The following is a 25,968-nucleotide window of genomic DNA, read 5'->3' as shown; positions in this document are numbered from 1 at the left end:
TTCATAGCTGAGCACTCCTGTTCTTCGCTTAGTGACTGACTTGGATTTGTTATATTTGTAACTTTGTTTATGAAATATGTTTTGCCTTTGCTTGTTATTTTTATTGGCGGTATTTGTTGTTGCATTTTGGATTTTCCACGATTGGCGTTGGGTGTTGTCGTTCTTCTCTTACTTTTCCTCACTTGCCGCACTTTCACTGAAGCACAGTTTCACACGCCCCTTTAGCTCGGCTGCTCGGGCAGAACTGTGTGTACAAATTGTAGAGGAATTATTAGGTTGTCCGAAAAGTTTCTTTAGTTTTTTAAGGTGATAATATATGAACAACAACTTCTGTTTTATATTATTTTATTGAATTGGGTATGATCCATTTTGTTATATTTCTATTATTATGTTCATGCATAATTCAATAAACTAATATAAAACAAAAAAACATTTGATTGATTCCTTCAAGAATGATATGATAATTTCTTTAATAATGATGCGACGATTTGCTTAAAAATTCTTTAAAATTCAAGATAAAAGTCTTACTCGTTGACGATTACACCGCGATATTGCGTCTGCAAGAACGCCCATCAATATAACGATAAAATGAAATTCTTATACTTCATTATTGTCCTTACTCTCTTGATTTCCCTCTTTCCAGATAACTGCTTCTCTTACGAAAATTAAAGTTGGAATTAAAACTTTTGTTGGATGGACATCTGATATTTAACTGATTGTTACAACGAAATGAAACGTAATTAAGTTAGAAGAATTTTCGACGATTTCTAAGCTATCATGTGAATATCATAAGCAAGTCCATCGGAAATTATTTAAAAAGCAATAAATAAAAAAAGATCTAGTGCGTCGTCTTTTGTGCGTCCATGTACTTTACTTTTTCCTGGTCTCGTTATTCTTTTGCTGCACTTGTGTATATTGGAATTTTGGGAAAATACCTTAATACTTTAATTTAGATTTTGCCATAGCCGCAATTAAGCAATTGTCGTTATTGAATCCGATTGTATTTGTTCGAGACTTGGGCTCGAGGCGACAATCAGTCGCCGAACGTAGTCGCGGTTAAGGAATGGACGTTTTTATGTAACATAGGAATGGAGTAATAGTATAGCTCTTCTTAAAAAGAAATAGTTGTAGCGGCACGCGAATTGATGTTACAACAGCACAGACTCCGACGTCCTATGCAACCTCCTCAACAAGAGTAAGCTATGACGACTCGCCATCAGGTCTTCGGCCCATGCAGGCGACCCGTAAAGGACTCGAGACCGAATCACTTCCTCGTAGAGTCGGCGAACTCCAACTGCTGCTCCGCCGATGTTCGGTAGTAAGCTGCATAAGGCGTTGGCTGCAGCTGTCACCCTTGCAACCAGGAGCTCGAAGTGCGGCCAGAACGCCCATCGGCTGTCGATGGTGAGGCCCAGGTATTTCATCTGGCATCTCACCGGGACTTATTCTCCGTTAATATACACAAACAGTCCAGGAGGAGGGGTTCCTCTACGGTGGTGATCGAATAACCACAAGGCCTCGGACTTGGCTGGAGACACGCTCAAGCCGAGCCTCTAGATGGCGCGTACTGCACATGCCACGGCGGCCTCGGTGAGGCTCAGAGCCTCGTTCCACCAACGTCCCCGGCCTGGACCAAGGTATCGTCGGCGCAGCACACCATGTCTGTGCCCAGGGAAACGGGACATCGAAGGACCGAGTCATAGGCCGTGATCCACAGGATAGGTCCCAACACTGAACCCTGTGGAACACCACGCTTGACCGACCTCCTCTCTTCACCATTCTTGCCGATGTACGCTACCCATCTGTTGCTCAGATACGCCCGAATGACATGAACGAGATACGACGGCACGTCAAAGTGTTCCAGAGCCTCCACTATCCCGTCCAAGGTTATGGCGTTGAAACCATTCGTGACGTCCAAGGAGACTGCCAACCCCACACCTTCTAGGGGAAACACTGGCCTCCGCCATGGACCTCACTCGTTTCACTGCGTCCACCGTCGAGCGGCCTTGTCGAAAGCCATACTGGCTATCGTACCATCCAGGCACTCGACATATGGGCCTGCAGACGGGTGGCAATTATCCTCACAAATAGCTTGTCCACCTCGTCCAGAAGGCCAGAGTTCAGCAGTGTTCTCTCCGCAATAAGACCAATGTCACTGTCCGCAATGTCCGGGGGTAGACGATCTCCTTTAGGCATCTGGTAAAGAGATGTCGTAGGCGGGAAGCCATGGTGTCGATCGACTCCGCCCAAACTCAGCCTGGGATGCCATCCTCTTTGTCGCTTCGAAGTGCCCCACTTCGGTAACTCGCAACTCTTCGCTCCACTCCGTCGTCGTCGTCGTCGTCACCGCCTCGTCGTAGGAGGAGGAGGATGGCACTGATTGCCTCACTTCCTGTCTTCCGGTGGGAACAGAGTCCCGATCACGTTGGCCAGCAACACCGGATCCATGTTTGCGGTCAGCGGGGGGGCCGAAGATCGCAACTTCTTCGTCGCTATTTTGTAAGGCCGCCCCCACGGATCGGAATCGACCGCTTCGATCAGCTCCGTCCAGGACTGAGTTTTCGCGATATTGATCTCACGCTGGAGAGTGCGTCTCGACTCTCTGTACGCCTCGTAGCAGCTGGAGATCTTCTCTTCGTCGCGTGTCAGCCTACGAAGACGAGCCTTCAAGAATCTTCTGCGGGCTCGAACGCAGGTCGCTCGCATCTCCGCGATCTCCGGATTCCACCACTACACTCCGCGGTCGCATCTACCACCCGGAACGGAGCGCGGCATCGAGGCGTCGCACGCCGCGCTCATGTATCTTCGGAGATCTTCCGCCTACTCGTCGGGCTTTGTCGGCCTGTGTGACCTCGGGGGCCATCTCTATCAGTATGTAGAGGTGGTCGGATAGGGTTTCCACCCCCGCGGCCACTCTCCAGTCGTGGATCCGCCTGAATAGCTCCGGGGTAGTCCACGTGACGTCGACTACGGAGGATCCTCTCCACGCCACGCAGGTGCTCGCAGAGATCTGTTTGCCAGTAGGAGCCCGAGGCCCGCTGCCCAATCGGTGAGTATCCTTCCCCGAGAGTTGGTTCTGGGATTGCCCCATTGCGTCGAGTGGGCGTCGAAATCCCCGAGGACGAGCACCTGGCGGGGAAGGCATCTTCCGACGCACTCTTCGACCCGGTCCAGGAAGTCCTCGAACGCAGCCAGGTCAATGTTGGGGAAAACGTAGACCGCTACCACCGCTACTCCAGCCCACTCGACCGCGAAGAAGCCGCTGCCACGATCGAGCAGGACGCCGGCGGCACCCAAGGCTGGCGTCCACGTTATGGCCGCGGTTCCATCCAGGTCCCCGACCCAGTTGGGAGCGTCGGGGACGCGATACGGCTGGCCATCGCCGCAAGGGCGACCTCGCTCTCCCGGATGATCTAGAAGAGCAGATCTTGCGCCCTTCTCGACCTGCCGAGAATGCATTGAAGGAGGCGCTTAAACTACTCGGTCACCTCCATGGCCTCGTCCCGACGATCTGCCGCTGCTGCTTTGGCGGTACTCCCTGGGGTCCTTTCCGCAACTGGCACGCGGATGGGTCTCCTCCTCTTGACTTTCGGGGGGGGGGGGCGCAGGCCGCTCCGATCATCCTGTGCTTGGCGGGCGCCCCGAGCAACTCGCACAGGGGGCACTTGGGAGCGGAGGCGGGACAGCCTCTGGCGCGATGTCCGCTTCCGCCGCACCTGTAACACAGGTGCCCTCGATCCTCGCTGGACACGCATGTTGCGCGTACGTCCTCCAGCTCCAGGCACCTGAAGCACTGCAGGGGCCGCTCCGGGATGGCTCTGATCCTCGCGGTTGACCAGCCCAGGGCTATTTTCCCTGCCTGGGCTAGTTTTCGGACTCCCGCCACCGGGCACATGATCCACGCCGACCCGATGCCGCCTCTGGTGGCGCCGATCTCACCGACATGCACCTCCGCGCAGCCACATTCTGCCGCCGAGGCCAGTGCTTGCCGCAGTTCCTCCTTCTTGACCGAAATATCTATCCCGGTCACTCGAAGTTCCGCCTTTCTCCTGTCCCTGTCTCCAGGGACCCTGATAGTGATGGCGCCCGTCATTGCCTTCTTTATTTCGACGATCTCCACACCGAGCTCCGAGAGCGGACTTTCGCACTGGCTGCTTCGAGCACGTCGGCGTACGATATCCTTGCTCCCTCGTTCAGCGTTAGAGTCACCGCGGATGTTCGCTGTGCTGGAGGGAGCGTGGCCGTCTTGGGTACCTGCGACGGTCCTTTGTTCATTGCGGCGGCGCTGGGTCGGCGCGCCTGTCGCTCTTACCCTCCCGCGGAGGACGGCCGGACTCGGTTGCCGGGCCACTGCACAGCGGGCACTCGTGAGCGCAAGCAGCCCTTCTAGACATTTCCTGGCGAAGGGCTGCGTTTTCCTCCTCCAGAGCTGACAGCCTTGTTGCCTCCACGAGCCTGGTGGCTCCGGTCTCGCTGCCGCGCGCTGATCCTGTCCTCCTCGGCGATTCGTTCTTCCACGCGGCGGTGAGGTAGCTCGCCGCGTCCTTGAGGGCTTTTATGTACGCCCCCTTGAGGTTGGACGATGATGTCGCAACCCGCATGATTTCAGAGACGTGCATAGTTAGCCCGGCGCTGACGACCGCGGCCGAGCTCGTCCTTGTTTGGAATGCTAGTTCCTTGGATACGTCCGGGGCTGTGATTATGATCCTCCTCTTCTTTCCCCTGGACGCCGTCGAAGTCACTGATGAGCGCGGCGCGAACGAAGCTACCGATTCTTTGTCGTCGGACTTGGTTCTCGCCCACAATCCTCCTGCCATGGATGACATGGCATCAGCTACCATGGCCGGAGCGAAAAGCACACTCTCCGACCTGTCTGCAGTTTTACGCGAACCCCTTGTCATTCTTCTTTGAGATTCCTCCGCAACCTCCATTCTGTTGCTCCCCGCCTCGCCAAGCGCAGAAACACGTTCGGGGGCCTAGCGGTCCACCCCCGAACGGCCATGGTCGTGAGATGACGACGCAGTGGGGCCCACTTGTCTACCCATAACTGCGTCGTGCAGGTATCTCTCTCACCTGCATCGTAAACGTGTTTCTTTTTATTATCTAACTCCGTCATTGTATATAAATGTTTGTCGTCCACGAAAGTTTCCATCCTGGCGCCACTCACTCTTTCGCACCCTACCCCGGTGAAGGCCGGTGCAGGGTGACGGGGAGAAGGTCAGGTGAGTGGTCTTGGCAGATATGGGCCTACCAACTTCTCCGAAATTCTCCGCACCGGATCGGCAAACTGGCGGGTGCCAGAGTCGCCGACCAGCCACCACCCGACTATAGGAGAACGTCAGATTCATCGGGGTTAGGTTGGGGTTAGGTTGGGGTTGGCGCCGTCAGCGCCCGCTGGCAGCGGTGGAGACGTGGACTTCCCACCGATCACATGGGTTAAGCAACGGTCGCCGCGGCACGGACAAGGATGGGTGAACGTTCGGGCGGGCGCTGGCGAAGAGGAAGGAGGCGCACCGCCGCCATTTTTCTGGGATTCTCCAAGGAGTACTAGGCAGGCAGAAGCCCCCGGAGCGCAGGACTACCCCGGGGGTAACCGGCGGAGCTATCCCGGCCGCCACAGGAGCACATGGAAACCAGGAAGAAAGGCGTCAGGGACGGGGTCCCCAGGAAGACGCGCAGGATCGAGGCGCTAGGGGGTGTGGTCCCCCCTAGTGTTCCAAAGAAGAGCAAGGATGCCTCCCTTCGAAAGAAGGAGAGATAGACGCCCGGGGGTGACCGGCAGAATTCGGAAGAGAACCCGGGTGCGTCTCGACTCAGGCGTCAGGATAGGCCACCGTGGAGTTTTAGTCGGTAAGAGTCCGACACTACCCGCCTAGCGGGTGTCCATGAGGATTTCTCCACGAAAAAAAAAAAAAAAAAAAGGCTAAGGGTGGAGAGCACGAGGCGGGTATGGGTTTTCAGGAAGTAGGACCACGTTCTGGCGCCAACCCCAACCTTTTTTTTTTTTTTTTTTTTTCGTGGAGAAATCCTCATGGACACCCGCTAGGCGGGTAGTGTCGGACTCTTACCGACTAAAACTCCACGGTGGCCTATCCTGACGCCTGAGTCGAGACGCACCCGGGTTCTCTTCCGAATTCTGCCGGTCACCCCCGGGCGTCTATCTCTCCTTCTTTCGAAGGGAGGCATCCTTGCTCTTCTTTGGAACACTAGGGGGGACCACACCCCCTAGCGCCTCGATCCTGCGCGTCTTCCTGGGGACCCCGTCCCTGACGCCTTTCTTCCTGGTTTCCATGTGCTCCTGTGGCGGCCGGGATAGCTCCGCCGGTTACCCCCGGGGTAGTCCTGCGCTCCGGGGGCTTCTGCCTGCCTAGTACTCCTTGGAGAATCCCAGAAAAATGGCGGCGGTGCGCCTCCTTCCTCTTCGCCAGCGCCCGCCCGAACGTTCACCCATCCTTGTCCGTGCCGCGGCGACCGTTGCTTAACCCATGTGATCGGTGGGAAGTCCACGTCTCCACCGCTGCCAGCGGGCGCTGACCTCCACCCTTAGCCTAACCCTAACCTAACCCCTTAGGAGAGTCATAGTTACTCCCGCCGTTTACCCGTGCTTTTGTTTTCTTTTTTCAATTCATCCACGTTGAGATGGAAGAGAAAATTCGGTCGAGAATGGGACCTGTTGTCATAGGTCTCCAATTCCCGACCTGGCTGCTAGGTTTATCTGGTATTAACTTAGTCCTATTTTCCTTTCATACGGTCGAAAATAAGAACTATAGAACAGAATATTAACAAATTTTTGTCAATATTGCGGGCAGGCCAGATATCATTAAGTGCTCTTTTTAAAATCCATCTGGTCCTGCCGCAGTCTTCTTCCTCATCTTGTTAAGTTTCTCACTCACATCCTCAGCGGTGTCGACGGAAACAATTCGCTTATTATCAGCTCAGAGGCGCTATTTCTTGGGATTGGGGAATTGAATGGTCCTGCCCGACCCCACAGATCCTCATAGAGCCTCTTCACTTGTATTGCTTTTGCTGGTTGACTGTTTGGTTCCAGGAATGCACGATCGTTGTTAACAACAACGTTGGCTAACTTCTTAGGACATTCTTTAAACAACCGCTGGCAACGTGCGTAGGAGTATCTTTGCTTTTTGTTTCTATAGCAATAATTATTATTCTTTTTATTTCCCTTATTTTGCTCCATATAGAGATGTGTAACCTCCTTTATATAGAGTGTTAACCTCCTTTAACGGCGGGGGTACATCAGTTAGTTTCTCTACTTATTTTTCTCGTTGGAGTCTCCACTGACGGGTAGACTCCTCATTAAATATTTCCCCGCTAATTTCAGGCTCTTCGCACATCCGCGCATTGCCTGAGTTAACGGGATCGCACTCTTCCTCTGTCACCTCGGCAACCTCCTGAGGGCTGGTATCCTCACTAGCTATCTTTAGTTTCTTTCTCTTGTTCTTTATTTGTTCTACTGTCCTGCTAGTGAGGATTTTACTTATCCCGATATTAGGGTATTTGAAGTCCTTATAGATTTCATCGAATTCCTTCAGGAGAGTTGCCTCCTCTACATTTTCTTGTGTTTGGGGGTTCGTTCCCCTTCTTTTCGCGTTTCTTACGGCAGGGTGCGCATGCCGTTCGTGGGTGGATAATCCTCTCTGAGTCCCGAAGCTCATGGGGCAAGCTTCGCATTTATACGCTCCTTCTTTTCTTTGACTAGTGCCACTACACTTTGGAATGTGGCACTTTACCCCATGGAGCTTTGAGAAACTCCTTTCGCAATATAAACATCCCCACTGGATGCGAGCATCCGTGCGGTGTTGACCAAGGTGCCTATCCAGGTCTGATAGCGCCATGAAGAAAAGGTGAACTTGCCTTTTCTCGCAGACCGGACAAGCAATCTTGTCTCCTATTAAAGGCGCTATGATCTTAGGAATCAAATTCGGGGGCTTTGCCAAGTCATTACCCATGGTCCCCTCCGAAGCGAATAAATCCGCCACAGCGCTTCCAGGATCGAAAAGCGGTATAACCGTTAGATTGGCAAGCCGATTCTTTATTCATTTACTTTCATATAGTCTTCCGGTCCTTCGTCGCCGCACTCCGTTTAGCCATGGACGCCGCGTCCGGAGGACCATTCCCCACGCCTACGCCGGCGTACATGTTACCGGCGGTACCACGGGGAGGTAGGAGTGCGACTTGAGCAGACGAGACCGAAGTCTCCCCTGTCCTTGAGCAACTATCACACACCTAGGGACCCATAGCACAACCATTTAACAGAGACATGCTGTTTACAGGCCTTAAGAGGGTTATAGTTACTCCCGCCATTTACTCGCGCTTTTGTTCCATATTAATTCTCGATATTCATAAAAATAACAATGTAAAACGAAAACTAATAAGATAACTGTTCGCTCTATTTATTTAACACCATCGATAAAGTACTCGCAGTTTAATTACAATCGCTCCAGCGATTTGAGAAGATAGTGTTTTCGATGTATACTTTGATGTGTGGCAGCACTCGACAACAAATATAGCCACTCGACACTAACTTCTGTCGGACGACGGCAGCGCAATGGTTAGTGCCTTACCTTACGAATGTTCGTGACCCGGGTTCAAATCCCGGCGACCGGAGTCTGATTTTTCTTCTACGCATCAAAAACGGAAGAAAATCAGCAGTACCCCATCAGCGACATCTACAGCCAGCAGCTCAATTATCACGGACAACACGGATACCTCAGATATAATACTTGATGTGAAATTTGTATACATAAATAGTCACTTTTAGTAATAGAGACCTTCAGATTCGTAAGAAATAAATGTCACACTTGAATATCATCATTCGCAATACAACTAACATTCATTCCTTATAAAATGTTCCAAGTATAAATTTTTTCTACCCACTACGAGAAATACAATAAATTTTGATCGGTATAGTACAAGTACAGCAAATTGAAGTCATTCGTCCTGAATTCTTCGTCATTTTATTACGTCGTCAAGGGATTAACCCAACAACGCGTATAAGTAGATGAATTGTACGATATTATACTTTTTAATAATTTATACTTGCATAGCCTTAGCAATGCTACGTCTACTTTGACTAGAACAGACAGCGAGCTGCCTGCATACTGATCATGCACAAAAATAGCATTGTGTCTACACTGGAGCTGGCGAACAACTCGTGAACAGAACACAAGCAGACCTGTTCGCGACTGTACAGCCACATAATAGGCGGAAGTGATACAGTAAAGTCGTAAAGTAAAGCATTAAGTAGAATCATCAATTGATCTAACAATATACCGTATACATTCTGCACTTACGCAGGCACTCTTGCGTCAGTTGTCTGAAATTTTAATTCAATTGGCTTAATTAATTTAATATCTATTTTGATATATCAGTTCATAATACAGACAGGATTTTTGATTGCTTACTTTTTAATTGCTCTTAGCAGCTTTTACGGAAAAACCACGTTTTCTATCGCTTCGTTAGAATTTTGTGTTACAATTAAAATTGCATCAGAATCGTTCTGAAACTACCAATTTATTCATGTTCCTAAGTGCGTTACTCTTCTTGAAGCATTCTGTTACAAACTTTAAAAACTAGTCCATATATCCTTAAAAGTAAGAATGGAAGTTTTTCACTTTTATAAACAAAAACTTTAAACGGCAGCAAAGTTAAATTTTACTTGGATATCAGTATATTTGCAAAACTTACAGCACCGATTTCTAACCCTATCTTATTTATTTTCAGAAAACTGTAATCTAACGATTTAAGAAAATTATGTGTTATATCATAATTGTAACTGTAATGTATTTTGTTTGATGATGAATAACATACAACGTACTTCGAGATAATCTTTCCACGGAAATTCCACTTGCCTCGATAAAAAAGATTTGCTTGTATCGCAGAATGAGCAAAAAGCGACACGTGTAGAGGTGTCTATGAGAATTGGTGTGTCAACTTATGGCTATATGACGCTATTATATGATGAATTGCACGATTGTGTTAATAGTTCATGACACGTTTGGCGATATCGAGAATGTAGCCGCCAGATCCCAATAGGTTATACAAAGCCAGATTTTCTGCATCCATAAAGTGATTTCTACACGTTGATCCTTAACGAATCTTCATAGGTGTCCACTATCTTCGATGTCCGTGTCATAAATCTTAATTTTAAAACACATATTTGCCTGGAAAATAGAGTTTGTCAACATTGTAAATCGTTTATCTTCCTAATTACATGTTATTAACATGGGAATTTAACATTGTATCAAAGCTATTAAATCTTTGAATGCAAGTATGCCATACTTTTTACTTTTTCTTGCAGGAGAGAAAATCTTATGTGCACAACAATTTCAAAATAAATAACATACTTTTTATTTGCTTGTTGCATTAAATTTATGCTTGTTTCGACAGTTCTGAACATTTTAAAAGTAAAGAATGATGTTAGAAATATCTGCTTTTTTGCAAAGTTTGTCAACTATTTTTAAATCTTTTGCTCTATTACCTTCAAAATATAATCAAAAAAATCCACAGAAATTGATTTATCACGTTTATCATCTCTTGTGATCTTTACATAAAGTAATACCAATGCCACTGCAACGAATATTTTATCTTCAAGAAGCCAGCGCGTGTTGACAACTCTAAAATTTTAACACTTGAACTTAGCAATAATCACTGGATCAATTACTGGATCAATTTATGAAAAAAGATGCATTTATGAAATTCTTATTATAACATGGACTATCCGAATACCGTGCAGATCAATACCCGAACGAGATAACGAGATAATCACGAAGGTTTCAATAAGTCGCTGACAATTTTTAGATTTATTTTATTTTCTATAAGCGGCCTAATGCCTATGGAAGCTAATACACATTTAGCTATCGCAGAGGCATAAATTACAGACATAAATTAAAATAAGTTTAATCATTGTATTTAAGTATTTAATTTGTCTAAAAATTTATTTTTTTAACTAAAAGTAGCTTCGTTTATACTAAAATGATTTTGAAAAAAATTGACTAGCATTAATAATAACATAATAACAAAAAATTTTCTTAACAAAATTTCAATATTTATATGTACATATGTTACGTTTTAAAACATGCAAGAAAATATGTGAAATCTTTGTTGGCAAAGCGTGAAAGAAGGCTGCTTCTGAATAGAAATCTTAGGGCATGTGTTAGCTACGATAATCATTGGTTTCTCTAGGATTTTTGCTTTCTGTCTCGTTCAATAGCCGACTACATGTTGTGTATCTAAAAAATAATTTAAAAACGATATCGTTGCAGAAGTTCCGAGCTGGAAAATTTCGTAATCTTTCCGGGAGCTTCTAACGTCTCACGTTTGTCCTCGTTAGGAGGAGACGCATCTGCGAAGGTGGTTGCAACAGCTCAGATATCGTTGATTTAAAAATTAACATCAACGATATTCACAATTACACTTAATCCTAGGTTCAACTAGTTTAACTAGGTTTTCTTACAATTTTATATTTTCAAGTAATTTAAGTATATTTCGTAATATATCGAATGTAAATACGAAACTCGAACAATAAGAACGATAACTAAATTAATATTACGTCCACATGATACATTACAATTACATTATCAAACGCAATATCGAAAGATCATAGCAAGCTTCTTCCTATTCGAAAATATAAATAACTAATCGAGGTATATATGTATGCTTTCAAATACATTGTTTTATATTATCTAATGCACATTCATACATAGGTGCATTTATCACCTACTTTTGTAAACATTATTTATATACCATCACGAACATTATTTACGATAAAGGAAAACGAAATAATTAAACAATTGTAGTTATTCAATCCGATTCTAATTGTTCGAGATTTGTGATAATGAGCTTGGGCGCGAGGCGACAGTCAGTCGCCAAACGTGGCCGCGGTCAAGGGATGAACGCTTTGTCTAACAAAGGTATGGAGTAACTCTATAGCTCTCCTTAAAAGAAATACTTGTGAAATATTTGTCCCGTGGCTCGCCCCACGCAGACCCTATTCTTCGAGTAAGATGATTGCCAGATGTCGATGCGTCTCCGCAGTACATGTTCAGCTAGCCTGAGGGCCCGTTATAAATCTTAAGATTTAGTTAACTAAAGTCCTTCAAACAGACAAACAGTCTTTATCCCAACTACGAGAAGATAGGGGAGACCTATTTTTTTTTCAACGAACAGCGTCTTCCACTACTTTCAACTACGGCAACTTTTCCTCGCGGGCGGCTAGCATCTTTTTCTAACCACCGATATGGAGATTGACCAATTAGCAGCAACGTCAATTTCCCTTACTTTCTGAACGAAGGCTATCCTCGACAAATCCGATGATCTCGTGCCCTTAGAACACCCCATATAGTTTTCCTCTGAGACTATCGTCACTAGCGTCGCGAGTGCCTAATCGTCGTGATTAATTGTCAAGACTGTAACAGCTCCATTATTGTAATAAACTATACCTGTGTTGTACCGTATCAATGGTTAATCCCCGTGAAGATTCATTTGACGCCCATAACCCTACTCCTAGCGCTAACCCAACAAATATATACCATATGACACATACCGACCCAATAGCACACCAGATATAAAGGAAAAGAATCTGTCCTACTCGAGTATCGCCAAACAACCATCAGAACAGAAAAAAGGCATTCTAAGGAACAAACCTTGAACAATGGCGGAAAACACAACAACGAAAAGGTCGCCATAACGATGTCAGAAATGGAAAATCTCATTAGTGGGCAAGCAAAGCAGGTAAAGCCATTTCCAATAATGCTGAATTTTGAGCACTCTTCTAAAACAGTTCTGCCCGAGCAGTCGAGCTAGGCGGACGTAAAATATAGTGCTTCTGACATAGTGCAAGTGAACCAACCAAGGATGGAAAAAGTTCCAACGATAAGAATATTAAATAAAGGAGAAACATACACTATAAATAGGGCAGTAGACCAACAGTGCCCAATCAAAACAATAAGTGAAGTACAGGACTGCTCAAATACAAAAGAAATAGAAATGGAAATAATACAAGAAGACGACGTAAAGAGCAATACCAACAAGGATCTACCACAACATAACGAAAGCTGGAACACTGTAACTCCCAGCAAAAAAAGAAAAATAAACTCAAACACAAACGATAGGAGGACCACAGAAACAGAAAGACAGCAATGGCTACAGGAAATTCCCACACAAAACTCCTTCAGCTCACTGACAGAAGAGATGGACACAGACCCTACAGAAAAGCCAAGAACACACACGCCTAAGCCACCGCCAATCTACATAGACGCAACAATAATAGACCCCCTCATTGACCTGCTAAACAGCACAGCAGGAAAAGAAAACTACACTATCAAACAGCTCAAACTGGACCAGGTAAAGGTACAAACCAATACCGCAGAAACCTACAGAACAGTAACTAAAGCGCTAAAGGAAAAAAACGCTGGGTATCACACTTACCAACCCAAATCCGACAGAAGCTACAAAGCAGTAATCAGAGGTCTGCACCCTAAAACAAATACAAACAAAATATGCGAGGAATTGGCCAAGATTGGACACCAGGTAAGAACGATCAACAATATAACCACATTTGACACTAAGCAACAACTACCGCTATTCCTAATAGAGCTAGACCCGAAAAGTAACAACAAAGAAATATTTGAAATTAAAAAAACTTAAACACAATAATCACAGTCGAGCCACCCAGATAAAAAAGACATACCACAATTCATGCGGTGTCAACAATACGGACACACAAAAAACTACTGCAACAGAAACCCGGAGTGTGTCAAATGAGCAGGAAAGCACCTAACAGTGAACTGCCCACACACGGGACAAATAAACGACGTAAAATGTCACAATTGCGGTGGAAATCACCCAGCCAACTACAAAGGCTGCGCAGTCAGAAAACAACTACAAAGCAAACTTTTCCCGCCGATTCGAAACAGGACACATAACAATTTCCACACGCAACAGGACAACACAGAATCTATGTCAACACCAAATACACAGCATGTAATGAACAATAACAACAGTAACACCAACACCGTTAGAAACCGAAGCTACGCGCAAGTAGTCAACCGGTCGTCACCCTTAGACAATCAAGAACAAAACAACCACAGCAACGACGATACAGAAATCAAAGAGCTAATAAAACATTCCATAAAAAACGCCTAAATACTCAGAAAAATGATAAGCGAACAAAACGAACTCCTCAGACAGCAAACACAGCAGATAACAGTCTTGTTACAATTACTTACTAATATGATGAGCAAAAAATAAAAATAGACACGCTTAAAATAGCAGCCTGGAACTCTAACGCCCTACAAACAAAGGGCCCTAGAAACGAAAGCATTCCTGTATAGCAATAACATCGATATACTACTCGTTTCAGAAACACACCTCACAATAAACAGCTGTATAAAAATACCGCACTACACCATATACGAAACCAAGCATCCCTCAGGGAAAGCACACGGAGGGACAGCAGTAGTAATAAAAAACGACATTAAACATCACCTACACAGCCAGGTCAGTAAGGAATATTTACAAGCAACCACCGTTACCGTACAGACTAACAGCAACCAACTGCAGTTGTCAGCAGTATACGTACCGCCGCGACACAAAATCACAACGCAAATGTGGGAAGACTACTTCCGACACTTAGGTGACAAGTATATTGCAGCGGGAGACTATATCTCAAAGCACACACTATGGGGATCAAGAATCACCACACCTCGAGGCAGAACCTTGGAAAAATACATCAGAAATTATAACCTCAATATATTATCCACAGGAAGACCGACATACTGGCCGAGAGACCTGAGCAGACCTGACCTGCTAGACTTTGCAGTTACAAAGGGATTAAACGCAAATAAACTAAACATAGCACCCAGCCTCGAGCTTAGCTCCGACCATACGCCCATAATAATTACATACAGAAACAAACCAATACTTTACAGCAGCACAGAGAAGCTATGCAATAAAACCACCAAATGGCAAACATTCAAAGAAATAATGGAGAGCAAAATCAGTTGCAACATCCCACTGAAAACACCTGAACACATCGATCAAGCAGTAACAACACTCACAGAAACTATCCAAGAAGCAGCAAAGGCAACCACTATACCTGAAACAACCAACAGACAAACAAAAACAGTTCCACTAGACATCCTCGAAAAAATTAGAGAAAAAAGAAAAGCGAAAGCAAAATGGCAAAAACACAGAACAAAAGAAAACAAAAAACACCTAAACAAACTCACAAAAGAAACGAAAAAACAAAATAAAAGAGCACAACAACAACGACTTCACAAAGTTCATCGAGTCACTATCTGCTCACGAGAACTACAACTACTCCCTCTGGAAAGCCACGAAAAGAATAAAGAAGACAACAAAAATGCTACCAGCAATCAGAAGAGCAGACAACACATGGGCAAGAAGCAACGAAGAGCAAGCTGAAGAATTTTCCAACCACCTATGCAACACATTCACCCCACACAACATCAACAACAGCAACCACAATAGTCATACGGACGAGGACGCGCTAACAACTAGTACACCAACTGACTATCACTACACCATACCCAAAGCAACAGCACAAGAAATCAGAAACATAATTGAGAAAACAAAAAACAATAAAGCACCAGGAATCGACCTAATTAACGGCAAAATCTTGAAAAATCTTCCGCCAAAAGCGATAAGACAAATCACAATAATAGTAAACGCAATACTAAGAATACAATACTTTCCAAAAGCTTGGAAACTGGCACAAATCATAATGATACCCAAACCAGGCAAAGACCCACACGAAACCAAGTCCTACCGACCAATCTCACTACTTCCGGTGTTCTCCAAGATACTAGAGAAAATAATCTACAACCGGATAAAACCAATAATAGAGAAGAACCAGTTAATACCGGACCACCAATTCGGATTCTGAAACAAACACTCCACAATAGAACAAACGCACAGACTCGTCAATGAAATCCTACAGGCGCTGAAAGCAAAACAATACTGCACGGCACTCTTTATGGACATCGAAAAAGCATTGGATAAAATAAACCACACTAGCCTACTACAATCAATCAGGAAACAGTTCTCGGGGCAGATATATCAACTAATCAAATCATACCTAAGCAGCAGAAGCTTCATAGTAAAAATCAAAAAGACACACTCGGAAGCTAAAGAAATCAAGGTAGGAGTTCCGCAAGGAAGCGTCCTAGGACCAATTCTATACACATTATACACGGTCAACATACCAACAACTAACAACTGCAAAATACTGACATTCGCGGATGACACAGCTGTACTAGTCAGGCACACTAACCCTGCAACAGCAGTTACACTACTACAAGAACATATCACAAAAATAGAAAAGTGGTTTCAAGCAAAACAAATCAAAACAAACCCCGAAAAATGCAAACACATTACATTCACACTGCGAAAACAGAAACCACCAAACATTGTACTAAACGACACACGCATAATACAAACAAGGCAAGTCAAATACCTAGGACTCCACTTATATTCACGACTCACATGGAAACAGCATATTAAAGCAACAATAGACAAAATACAGATGGCAAGGAGTCAAATGTACTGGCTAACAAGTCGAAAATCCAAACTAAGCATAGAGAACAAACTAAAAATATGTCGGAGATGAAAGAACACCGGAGCCTTTGAAATTTTGGATAATCCCGCAACATTGTAACCTAGAGTCTACTATAGCTGTAATTGAACAATTGTAGTTATTCAATCCGATTGTAATTGTTCGAGAGTTGTGATAATGAGCTTGGGCTCGAGGCGACAGTCAGTCGCCGAACGTAGCCGCGGTCACGGGATGAACGCTTTGTCTAACAAAGGTATGGAGTAATTCTATAGCTCTCCTTAAAAGAAATATTCGTGGCGACACGCGACAGTAAACATTCCAACGGTTTCGGTCCCGTGGCTCGCCACACGCAGGTACTCGAGAAACTAATGACAATGATCCTAGGTTCAATAACGACCGCGGTCGACGGGATGATAGATGAACGCACTCACAAAATCTAAGTCGGATGCGTAATATTCACTGGTCGTAAAGGGTTACTCCTCTCATCAGTGAGATCGCGAGCGAGAATGCCTTTCCCGTCCCAATGATGCCACAGAGGAAAACTATAATGGGGTGTGTCTAAGGACACGAGATCATCGGATTCGTCGAGAAAAGCCTTCGTTCAGAAAGTAAGGGAAATTGACGTTACTGCTAATTGGTCAATCTCCATATCGGTGGTTAGAAAGAGATGCTAGCCGCCCTCGAGGGAAAGTTGCTAGTGGGAGACGCCGCTCGTTGAAAAATAGGTCTCCCCTATCTTCCCGTAGTTGGGACAAAGACCGTTTGTCTGTTTGAAGGACTTTAGTTAACTAAATCTTAAGATTTATAACGGGCCCTCGAGCTAGCTGAACATGTACTGCGGAGACGCATCGACATCTGGCAATCATCTTACTCGAAGAATAGGGTCTGCGTGTGGCGAGCCACGGGACCGAAATCGTTGGAATGTTTACTGTCGAGTGTTACAACTATTTCCTTTTTAAAGAGAGCTATAGAATTATTCCATGCCTTTGTTAGACAAAGCGTTCATCCCGTGACCGCGGCTACGTTCGGCGATTGACTGTCGCCTCGAGCCCAAGCTCATTATCACAACTCTCGAACAATTACAATCGGATTGAATAACTACAATTGTTCAATTACAGCTATAGTAGACTCTAGGTTACAATGTTGCGGAATTATCCAAAATTTCAAAGGCTCCGGTGTTCTTTCATCTCCGACGTATAAATAAGCGTAGCGACATAGAAGAGAGAGAGATAATTCCTTAGTTCAGAGTTCCTCAGTTCCCCAGTTCTTGTTAGTCTTGTTAATCGACGTGTTTGCATTTGTCAATTTGTAAATTATTGCAAATCTATCAAATTAAAATCTTGTAATTAATAAGAGTGAAAACGTATTGCGAACGATTCGAGTAACTTCTAGTATTTGAAATTTCAACGACAATTCTGACAATTTCCTATTAGAATATGAATAAACATTTTTTGTGAAGAATATTTGTCTAATAATATAATAGGATTAAGCGAACATTTATTTTCACCAACTTTAATCCTCTCCCGTGCCAGTACTCCTGCGCGTAGCAGGTCAGCCGAAACGTGGAGTTTAATTGTCAATCGCATTAAATAACAGACAACACTACAATTTAATCTGAATTCAAAAATTAACGGCAACACAACCAAAACGAACCAAACAAAAACGTAACAATATTGATTTCTGATCCGGAGTCTAATAGTAAATTTGTCTTAGTTTTTAAATCTGAGGAGACTATTCTAGCGGTGGGAGTACTTGGAGTTTCGTTCATTTTTATTGAAACAATCCGGAGAGTCCAAATCTGAGTCCGATCCTTGGTGATTTTCTTTTGTCAATTCTTCTCGTATTTTCTTCTCTTTTTGATCCAGCAGGAAGGTTTTCCCACAGTATTTGGTGGTGGTTCCGTTGGTTTTACAGCCGGCTTTACATTCGCTCTGGTTTTTGTTGTTGATCGTGTAGTTGATTTTACGGGGATCGCTGCTCGTGTTTGTTTTACTGGCGTAGGTGCCGGCTTTCTTGCTACTGCCTGTACTCTCGGGCGATTCGGAATATCGTTCCTTCGTGGCTCGCCCCATTCTCCCGAAGGACGTGCCCGGTTTCCCGATTGTTTCGATGCATAGGGTACGATTATCCTAGCGTCTACTCTGGCTTTGAATGTATAATAATCTTTTATCAAATGCCCAGGTTTTTTTGCAATAATTGCATGTTAGCGCATTTTGTCTCGGAGCGTTTGGGCCATTTTCCGGCGGCGATATAGGTCTTCGATCCTGGCGGTTGTTTCCGATGTTTTTACTATTGCTCGGGGGACGAACGTTGTTACGATTGTAATTGTTCGGAGGTGTCGGACGTTGGTATTGCGTTCTGTCGTTTGCTCGTTTTAATTCTCGCGTTGCTTTAACGGCTTGGCGATACGAGTTCTTCTAAAGAATGGTATCCCACTATTTTTACTCGCAAATATACCTCGTTTGGGAGTCCCTTAACGAAGGCCTCCCTTGTGTCCCAATCTATTGTGTCTTGAACATCCTGAGATATAATACCGTAATCACATCTTTCTCCGTCCATTATTGCTAACCTAAGGTTTCTGACGCGATCTATATAGTCTAGTATGTCTTCCCCCGGTCGTTCCAATATTGTTCCTAATTCTCCCTTATATTCGTTAAGGGATTTCCCTGGGCCGAACATATCCTTTAATTTGTTCCCGAAATCGTCCAAACTGTTTAGCTGACTGTCCTCTACGGCGAGGTACCCGTGCCCGCGAAGCTTATTCATTAATAATTTTACCAATTGAGGCCCCTGATGCCGCGGAATCATGTTTCGTGCGCGCTCGCATGCTCTTAAAAATTGAAATACTGAGGGTCGATGTCTGTCGAATATTGGTACTGACTCGATCGCGTCTTTTAACTTAATTGGTTGGGGGCTACCGTCTGTCGGTATTGTCACCTGAGGAATTATCGGCAGTGATACGGGTGTCTCGATTTCCTTTTTTGTTTTGAGTGAACGCATGTCGTCTTGTAATTCATTGGTTTTTGTACTCATGTCGGCTCATTACTCGAAAATTTGCATCACATTCTCTTAGTTTTTCTGACAATGTCAAGAGCATGTCTTCGTTCAATGATTCTAATGGAGTTGCCATATTCTCTATTATATTTTGTCAATAACCGTAAGAACTTTAATCCTCTGTGGAGCGCATCCCACCGCTGCCACGAAAAAAATATTTTAATTGTTATTGTTACGTTTTCAATTGAGTTGTTGTTTTAGTTTTTCTTTTTTTTTTATTCTTACTTTCTTGGGCCCGTTACTATAGTAATTTACAATTATATGTATATGTATGTATGTATATGTATGTATATGTATAAATATGTATATGTATATGTATTTATCCGTGTAAGTTGTCGATAATGATATTGTAGTCATCTAGGGGGACAACGGGGCAAGTTATCTTTCCAAAAGCCAGAAAACTTTTTTCGGTTTCGGTAAGATCCATGTAAGCGTTTATACACTCATTATACGCACATTCGGCAATGCTTTGCTGTAGTTCGCTCCGGTACTCCACACAGCAAGTGTGTTGGCGTATCTTCGTGTAATTCTTGATCCTCCGGATCCAATCAGTCTTGACAAATAAAAACATATTGGAACTAGTAAGCAGAGCGGATTAGATGGACGCAACAACTGAATAACAATTCCTCGTAAGCATCCGGGTAGTCCGTAGGTAAGATTCCATCCGGAAGGTATAACAATTGGTTCTTCTGATTGTTAAATTCAACGCCCATTCTGTGTAACAGAACAAAAATATTTTATTATTAACATGTCTCGCTTTATTATGAAGTTTTTGTTGATTCATTTTGTCAGTGCGTCACAATGGGATTTTCCTTTCGGGGTATTGCCTTTATCTTTCAGGGTTTCATATATTCCTTCTAATTCGTCAATCATGGACGGGTTGATAGCTGATTACGATCCAGTTTTCCTTTCTCGTGACTGTTCGTTAACAGATTTTATACAACAATCAAGATGCACAACCCGTCATCTGGAAGCCGACACTACTCACCGCGTGTCAATGCAAGGGAGAAAAACAACAAACAAAACATATCTTATTAAATAAAATATAAGAATATAGACAAAATCACTCCAATAAAATAACACCCGCTGGGAACACATTTAGGCATATATACACACATGAATAAATAAGGCACTGTTACCAAGTAAAGTCAAAATCTACACACGGAACATCAGGATACATTTCACGAAACCTATCTAAACACCATGAGAGTACTTCAGGACAAGTACCCCCCCTTGATCAGAGGAATGGTGGCGTAGGAAAGCCTCCAACACTTGATCAGGAATCTCCTCTGAGAAACGAACCTTCGCGCTGGCATCCGTATTAACCACCGCATGGGGGGCGCGGCGGGCCCAGCGCGCTCTGCCAACGCCACACGGAATCCCAGGCGATCACCCATCCAAGTACTATCCGTGCCCGGCGCTGCTTAACTTTCGTGATCTAACGGGAACGAATGCACTCAGCGCGGCCAGGGCGTTGGCTACTTTCACTTGAACTGGAATGCATTTAACTATGTGTACTGCTTCTCCTGCGACCAAAGCCATGTGTCCTGGAGTTTTGGTTATTGCATACGCAAATTCATCAGGTAATATAGTTGCTAGACTTAATGCATTCTCTATTATTTTCTTTTCCGAGATGCATCTTAGTGTCGATATATCCTGATAGAGTGCCGTTATTTGTCTTCTGACAGTTTTTCTACGTAAATGAATTTTGAGTTAACGTATGCGAATATATCCAAATTTTTGACTGCTGTTTTACGTTTGGGTATAAATGTATTTCCTTTAGTCGTTTCTAGGAAAAAGAGCTTGGGGTGTTCTGTGGATAACAGGGTGTATCCGCACAAAGGCTGTTCTCCAGTCTTGGTTAGCACAAAGGTTATTTCTTGAGTCGTAAAGGCAAAACCCGGTAGCGTCGGGTTGCTATTGGTTTTTATTTCTTGAATTTTTGTGGCGATTCCTTCGTGCAAGACGTCATATTCGTCGAACTTACATAGGAATAGTGGATGTGGCTGCCAATAGGTGTATCCATCTTCTGAATCCAAACAAGTTCCTTTATTAATAGCGCATTCATTAAACTATTCATTAGACTTATTCATTAGACTAGCACTATTCATTAAACTTATTTAACGAATAGTAAGTTTAATGAATAGTATGATTTACGAATAATAAGTTTAATGAATGCTATTAACAACGTTTTTGTGTTTAAACGAATCCACGGTCAACGGAATAACTCTTTACTAAGCGTAGACTAATCTTAGACGCAAAAATACGATTGTTGAAAATGCTCGATGTGTTACTCTCCAAGACAATCGCACGAATGCCAGCCTCGTGGAGATTTTTCTCGCTGTACGATTGCATTTGCTTTCTATACTCGTTTGGAAGCATCGAGAAAGTTCCAAACGCCGTTGCTAGGCAGTTTCTGCCTGAAGTTTGATACATACTCGTTAGAAACATCGAGAAAGTTCCAAACACCGTTGCTAGGCAGTTTCTACCTCGAGTTTGATTATTAATGCAATGTATGTCCCGTTGTATCGGCACCTCCGAGGCAACATCACACGTGGCTAGGCCCGCTCCCGAGGCCGCATGCCGCCACTACCACATTTCTCGGAAAACCCATACAACCACTCCAGACCTCCGTTAGGCAAAACGTCCATCCCGTGACCGTGGCTACATTCGGCGACCAATTGTCACTTCGAACCCAATCTCGCTATCACAAATCTTGAACAATTACAGCTAGGATAAAATCTAGGCTAGAGTAGAGGATGTTCCCAAAATTTCCAAGAAAAGGCTTCGGCTTTCCTTTCATCTTCGATATATATAAAAAAAGATAGGCGAATGAACAATACTTTATTCAAAAGGCGAAGTTACACTTCAATAGCAAAATACAGACTGACTTACTTACTAAAGAACTGGGATCTTTGCCTCCTCACTATGATTCATATATCTCAAGGGTGGGAGTTCGGTTACTGTCTATTCTCACCGCTATCGCATGACCAGGTGTTGTATGCATATCCTGAGGTCGGCGGATTCCTGGCTTCTGGGCGACGTTACAAACTGATCGATCCCCTGATTTCTGTTACGATAATAGGGGTGGTTCAATTGAGTTTACACTAAATTAACAGGTATAAATTAATGTTTATTTCAACAACTTCGTAAAGAGATGGTTACGCTGGTGCGTATGTACAAGTTAAGTAAGCGATTGATTTAAGGGTAGAAACCCGATAAAGGTATGTTGACTATTCTAACGATGAAAAATAAGTAAAGTTCTGTGACGATGCTCTGTCGGAGGAAAGCTAGTGATAGGTGTGTCTAACCATCGGATTTGTTGATGATAATGTTGGTTAGGAGAGCGAGGACAGTAGACATTGCTTCTGATTGAAATTGAACTTCGTATAAGTTGATGGAAATTTTATTGTATAAATCCAACAGAGTGTCGGTTCAAAGTGTTATAACAGAATAATGTGTTGAGCGCTAATTTAGGAGGGTTTTTATATGGAGGTTTTAGTCCCTTTGGAGGGGCTGTTTTGTTATTATTTCGATAGCTATGGCATGCAGGATGTTTCGTCTACTTTATTACTGTTTCTGAGCGGGTGGCCTTTCTTGAGCGTGTGACACTTCCACCGGCATGTCGGTTGACGTCCACGGTTCGGCTAGCGAAAAAAGGAATAAATCGTAAAACTAAAGGATCGTTCAAAATTGACACTTTATACCTTCGTTCAAGTTTGTATAACGAGATTACGATATTAATTACACTATGTTACGTAGATATTAGTCTATATTCATTATTTACTGAAACTGTAGTAAGACTGACTAAACTTCGATTTTGATGTTTTTTGCGTATGTCGTGCAAATCTATATTTTGAAAAATCTTTTCCTATCCATACAAGGACTGAACTTGCTTAATTCCCGAGATATTCGCGAAAAACTGCCGGTATCGCTTGAATGAATTCTGCCTATAGTTGTGCGTCCGTGCAACCTATGCGTAGGTTGCTACCGGATATAGTATTTTGTTCATAGTATATGTAGGTATGATAGGGGGAGATTGAAAGATTACGGGAGATTGAAATATTATTTAACTGCCAGGTAAAGAGAGACGTCCGCTTGAACTCGCTGACTAAGCCCTCTTGTCTTCATGTAGGCATTCTCTGCAAACACACACATACATTCCTGTATGCAAAAACTGCCTAGGTCGAGTTCACCGTCAAGCCACAAAAACGCGTGTGCTCGGCAAAAACAGAATAAGCCGATGAACCACCAATCAACGAAATAAACTTGATCATTACAATAGACAATATAGAGGAAATTTATGTCGATTCTTCCCTAACAATAAATAATGTCAATGTTTGCGTACATTTATTGTACAATTACATTATTTATATAAATGTTCTTATGCTGTACAATTACATATATGTCGAGTCAAAGTCCGAATCTGGGCCCGAGTCGTCCTCTTGGCGGAGGCTTGGGACAGGTAAGGATTCCTCACTGAATCTATCCATTTTTTTACACTGAAGTTATTTTTATTGACACACACAAAAATGTTACAGAGTTGACACAGCTCACAATGATCACACACTCGCGACATCTGTGACGTCGTTCGTGGAAAAATAGGTCTCTCCTGTCTTCCTGTAACTGGGACAAAGACTGTTTATCTGTTGAAGGATTTTAGGTAACTAGGTATTAGTGTTTATAACGGTCCTCGGGCTAGCCGATCACGTACTGCGGAGACGCGTCGGCATCTGGTAAACATCCTGCCCGGAGAATAGGATCTGCGTTTGGCGAGCTACGGGACAGAAACCGTTGGAATGTTTACTGCCACGTGCCGCTACAAATCTTTCTTTTAAGGAGAGCTATAGGGTTACTCAATGCCTTTGTTAGACAAAGCGTTCATCCCTTGACCGCGGCTACGTTCGGCGACTAATTGTCGCCTTGAGCCCAAGCTCATTATCACAAATCTCGAACAATTACAATCGGACTGGGTGACTACAATTGTTTAATTACAGCTATGATAGATTCTAGATTACGGTGTTAAGGAATTTTTCCGAAATACCTAGGGGAAGGCTCCGATGACCTTTCATCTCCGACATATACTTTAGCCTGCCACGTGATTCTAACAACCTCGATTGAATTTATGTGCAAGTGCAAGTGCATTTTACGCAGTTTATCAATAGTTAGCGACTATCTCCACTCGAATAACTCTACCAGTGCTATACAACTCTCAGGGTGCATGCCGTGATCGCCCACTCCTTATAATAATATCAAACAATCCCATTATTTACATCTACAAATTTAAAGCCGTCGCAACAGAATACCCATCCACTAGGTAAACAAAACAAAATAATACACCCGCCAAGCACGAACGCTCTGTAGATTGTTATCATCTGTTCCATTCGTGCTTTATAGACTAAACACTCATTCGTTAGATATTTAATTATTAAATTCAAATTATAAACTGAATTTCAGCCATTGTCTAATAAATACTGCTCGCAAACCATCTATCATTTCTTAAATCAAATATAAGAATTGTTTATTTTATAAATTATGTTGTGTGTCTAAACACAGCCCACTCAAACATTGTATCGACCGCGTGACATTGATTGTCAACAAGTCCTATAAACTAAGATCTTTCAAATTTCTTTTGTTTTTGATAGACACAACCGCTAGCCGATGAGTTATTCCAGTATATTTGGCTTGTTCTTTGTTATTATACAATTACTGCCATTTTTTACGACTGACCTCCTTTCTCGTAGTGACACGACACTATGCTATATTTAATCAAAACTCATAATTGTAGCAATAAAATACTTCCTATCAATACAATATTATTTAATACAATAATATAAAATTTAAATATCCTGGTTTAGGGCTGTTAAAGGATATAGGTTTGGGTTTATTAATTAATCGATTCACGCAGATTCGATTTTCTCCAATATATTTGATCGCCTCGTACAACACGTCTTAACACACAGAATACACTCGGTCAACTAACACGTGGTCGACTTCTAAGACAAAAGAGCGTCGTTAGAAGTCGTACCAACTTAGCTTGTAGTAACTAGCGATCATGCCAACCTAACATTTTTCAACACTCCCCTTTGATCGTAGTTCCTACAAGCCCCATAGCTTTGGTGAAATACTGAGTCTTAACCCTATTTAAGCCTTTGGTAAGGATGTCAGCGTCATTCTCAGGATTAGGTATATACGTATAATCTAATATCCCCTTCGACACGCAGTTCTTAACGTAAATGTAGCGCACTTGGACGTGCTTAGAACTCTCAGCAAATATTTCGTCCTTTGACCATGAAATAGCTCCGATATTATCGCAGAAT

General features: G+C 43.6%; 2 protein-coding genes and 1 pseudogene across 2 annotated transcripts; all 3 read right to left on the bottom strand.

Annotated features, from left to right (window-relative positions):
* Positions 1–1,148: 1,148 nt before the first annotated feature.
* Positions 1,149–2,448, bottom strand: LOC126877692 (uncharacterized). Its single transcript, XM_050640273.1, has 3 exons — positions 2,390–2,448; positions 2,035–2,257; positions 1,149–1,424 (listed from the first exon to the last, which is right to left on the bottom strand). Exons 1-3 carry the CDS (start codon positions 2,446–2,448, stop codon positions 1,149–1,151), a joined length of 558 nt encoding a protein of 185 aa, XP_050496230.1.
* Positions 2,449–2,967: 519 nt separating this feature from the next.
* Positions 2,968–3,459, bottom strand: LOC126877691 (uncharacterized). Its single transcript, XM_050640272.1, has one exon. The coding sequence runs from the start codon at positions 3,457–3,459 to the stop codon at positions 2,968–2,970; it is 492 nt and encodes a 163-aa protein (XP_050496229.1).
* Positions 3,460–21,009: 17,550 nt separating this feature from the next.
* LOC126877693 (5S ribosomal RNA) lies at positions 21,010–21,127 on the bottom strand (annotated as a pseudogene).
* Positions 21,128–25,968: the final 4,841 nt, after the last annotated feature.

This window comes from Bombus huntii, unplaced genomic scaffold, assembly GCF_024542735.1.
Source record: "Bombus huntii isolate Logan2020A unplaced genomic scaffold, iyBomHunt1.1 ctg00000215.1, whole genome shotgun sequence".
Taxonomy (NCBI): Eukaryota; Metazoa; Arthropoda; class Insecta; order Hymenoptera; family Apidae; genus Bombus; species Bombus huntii.
Note: the sequence above shows the minus strand (reverse complement) of the source record. Positions and strands in the feature narration are given on the sequence as shown.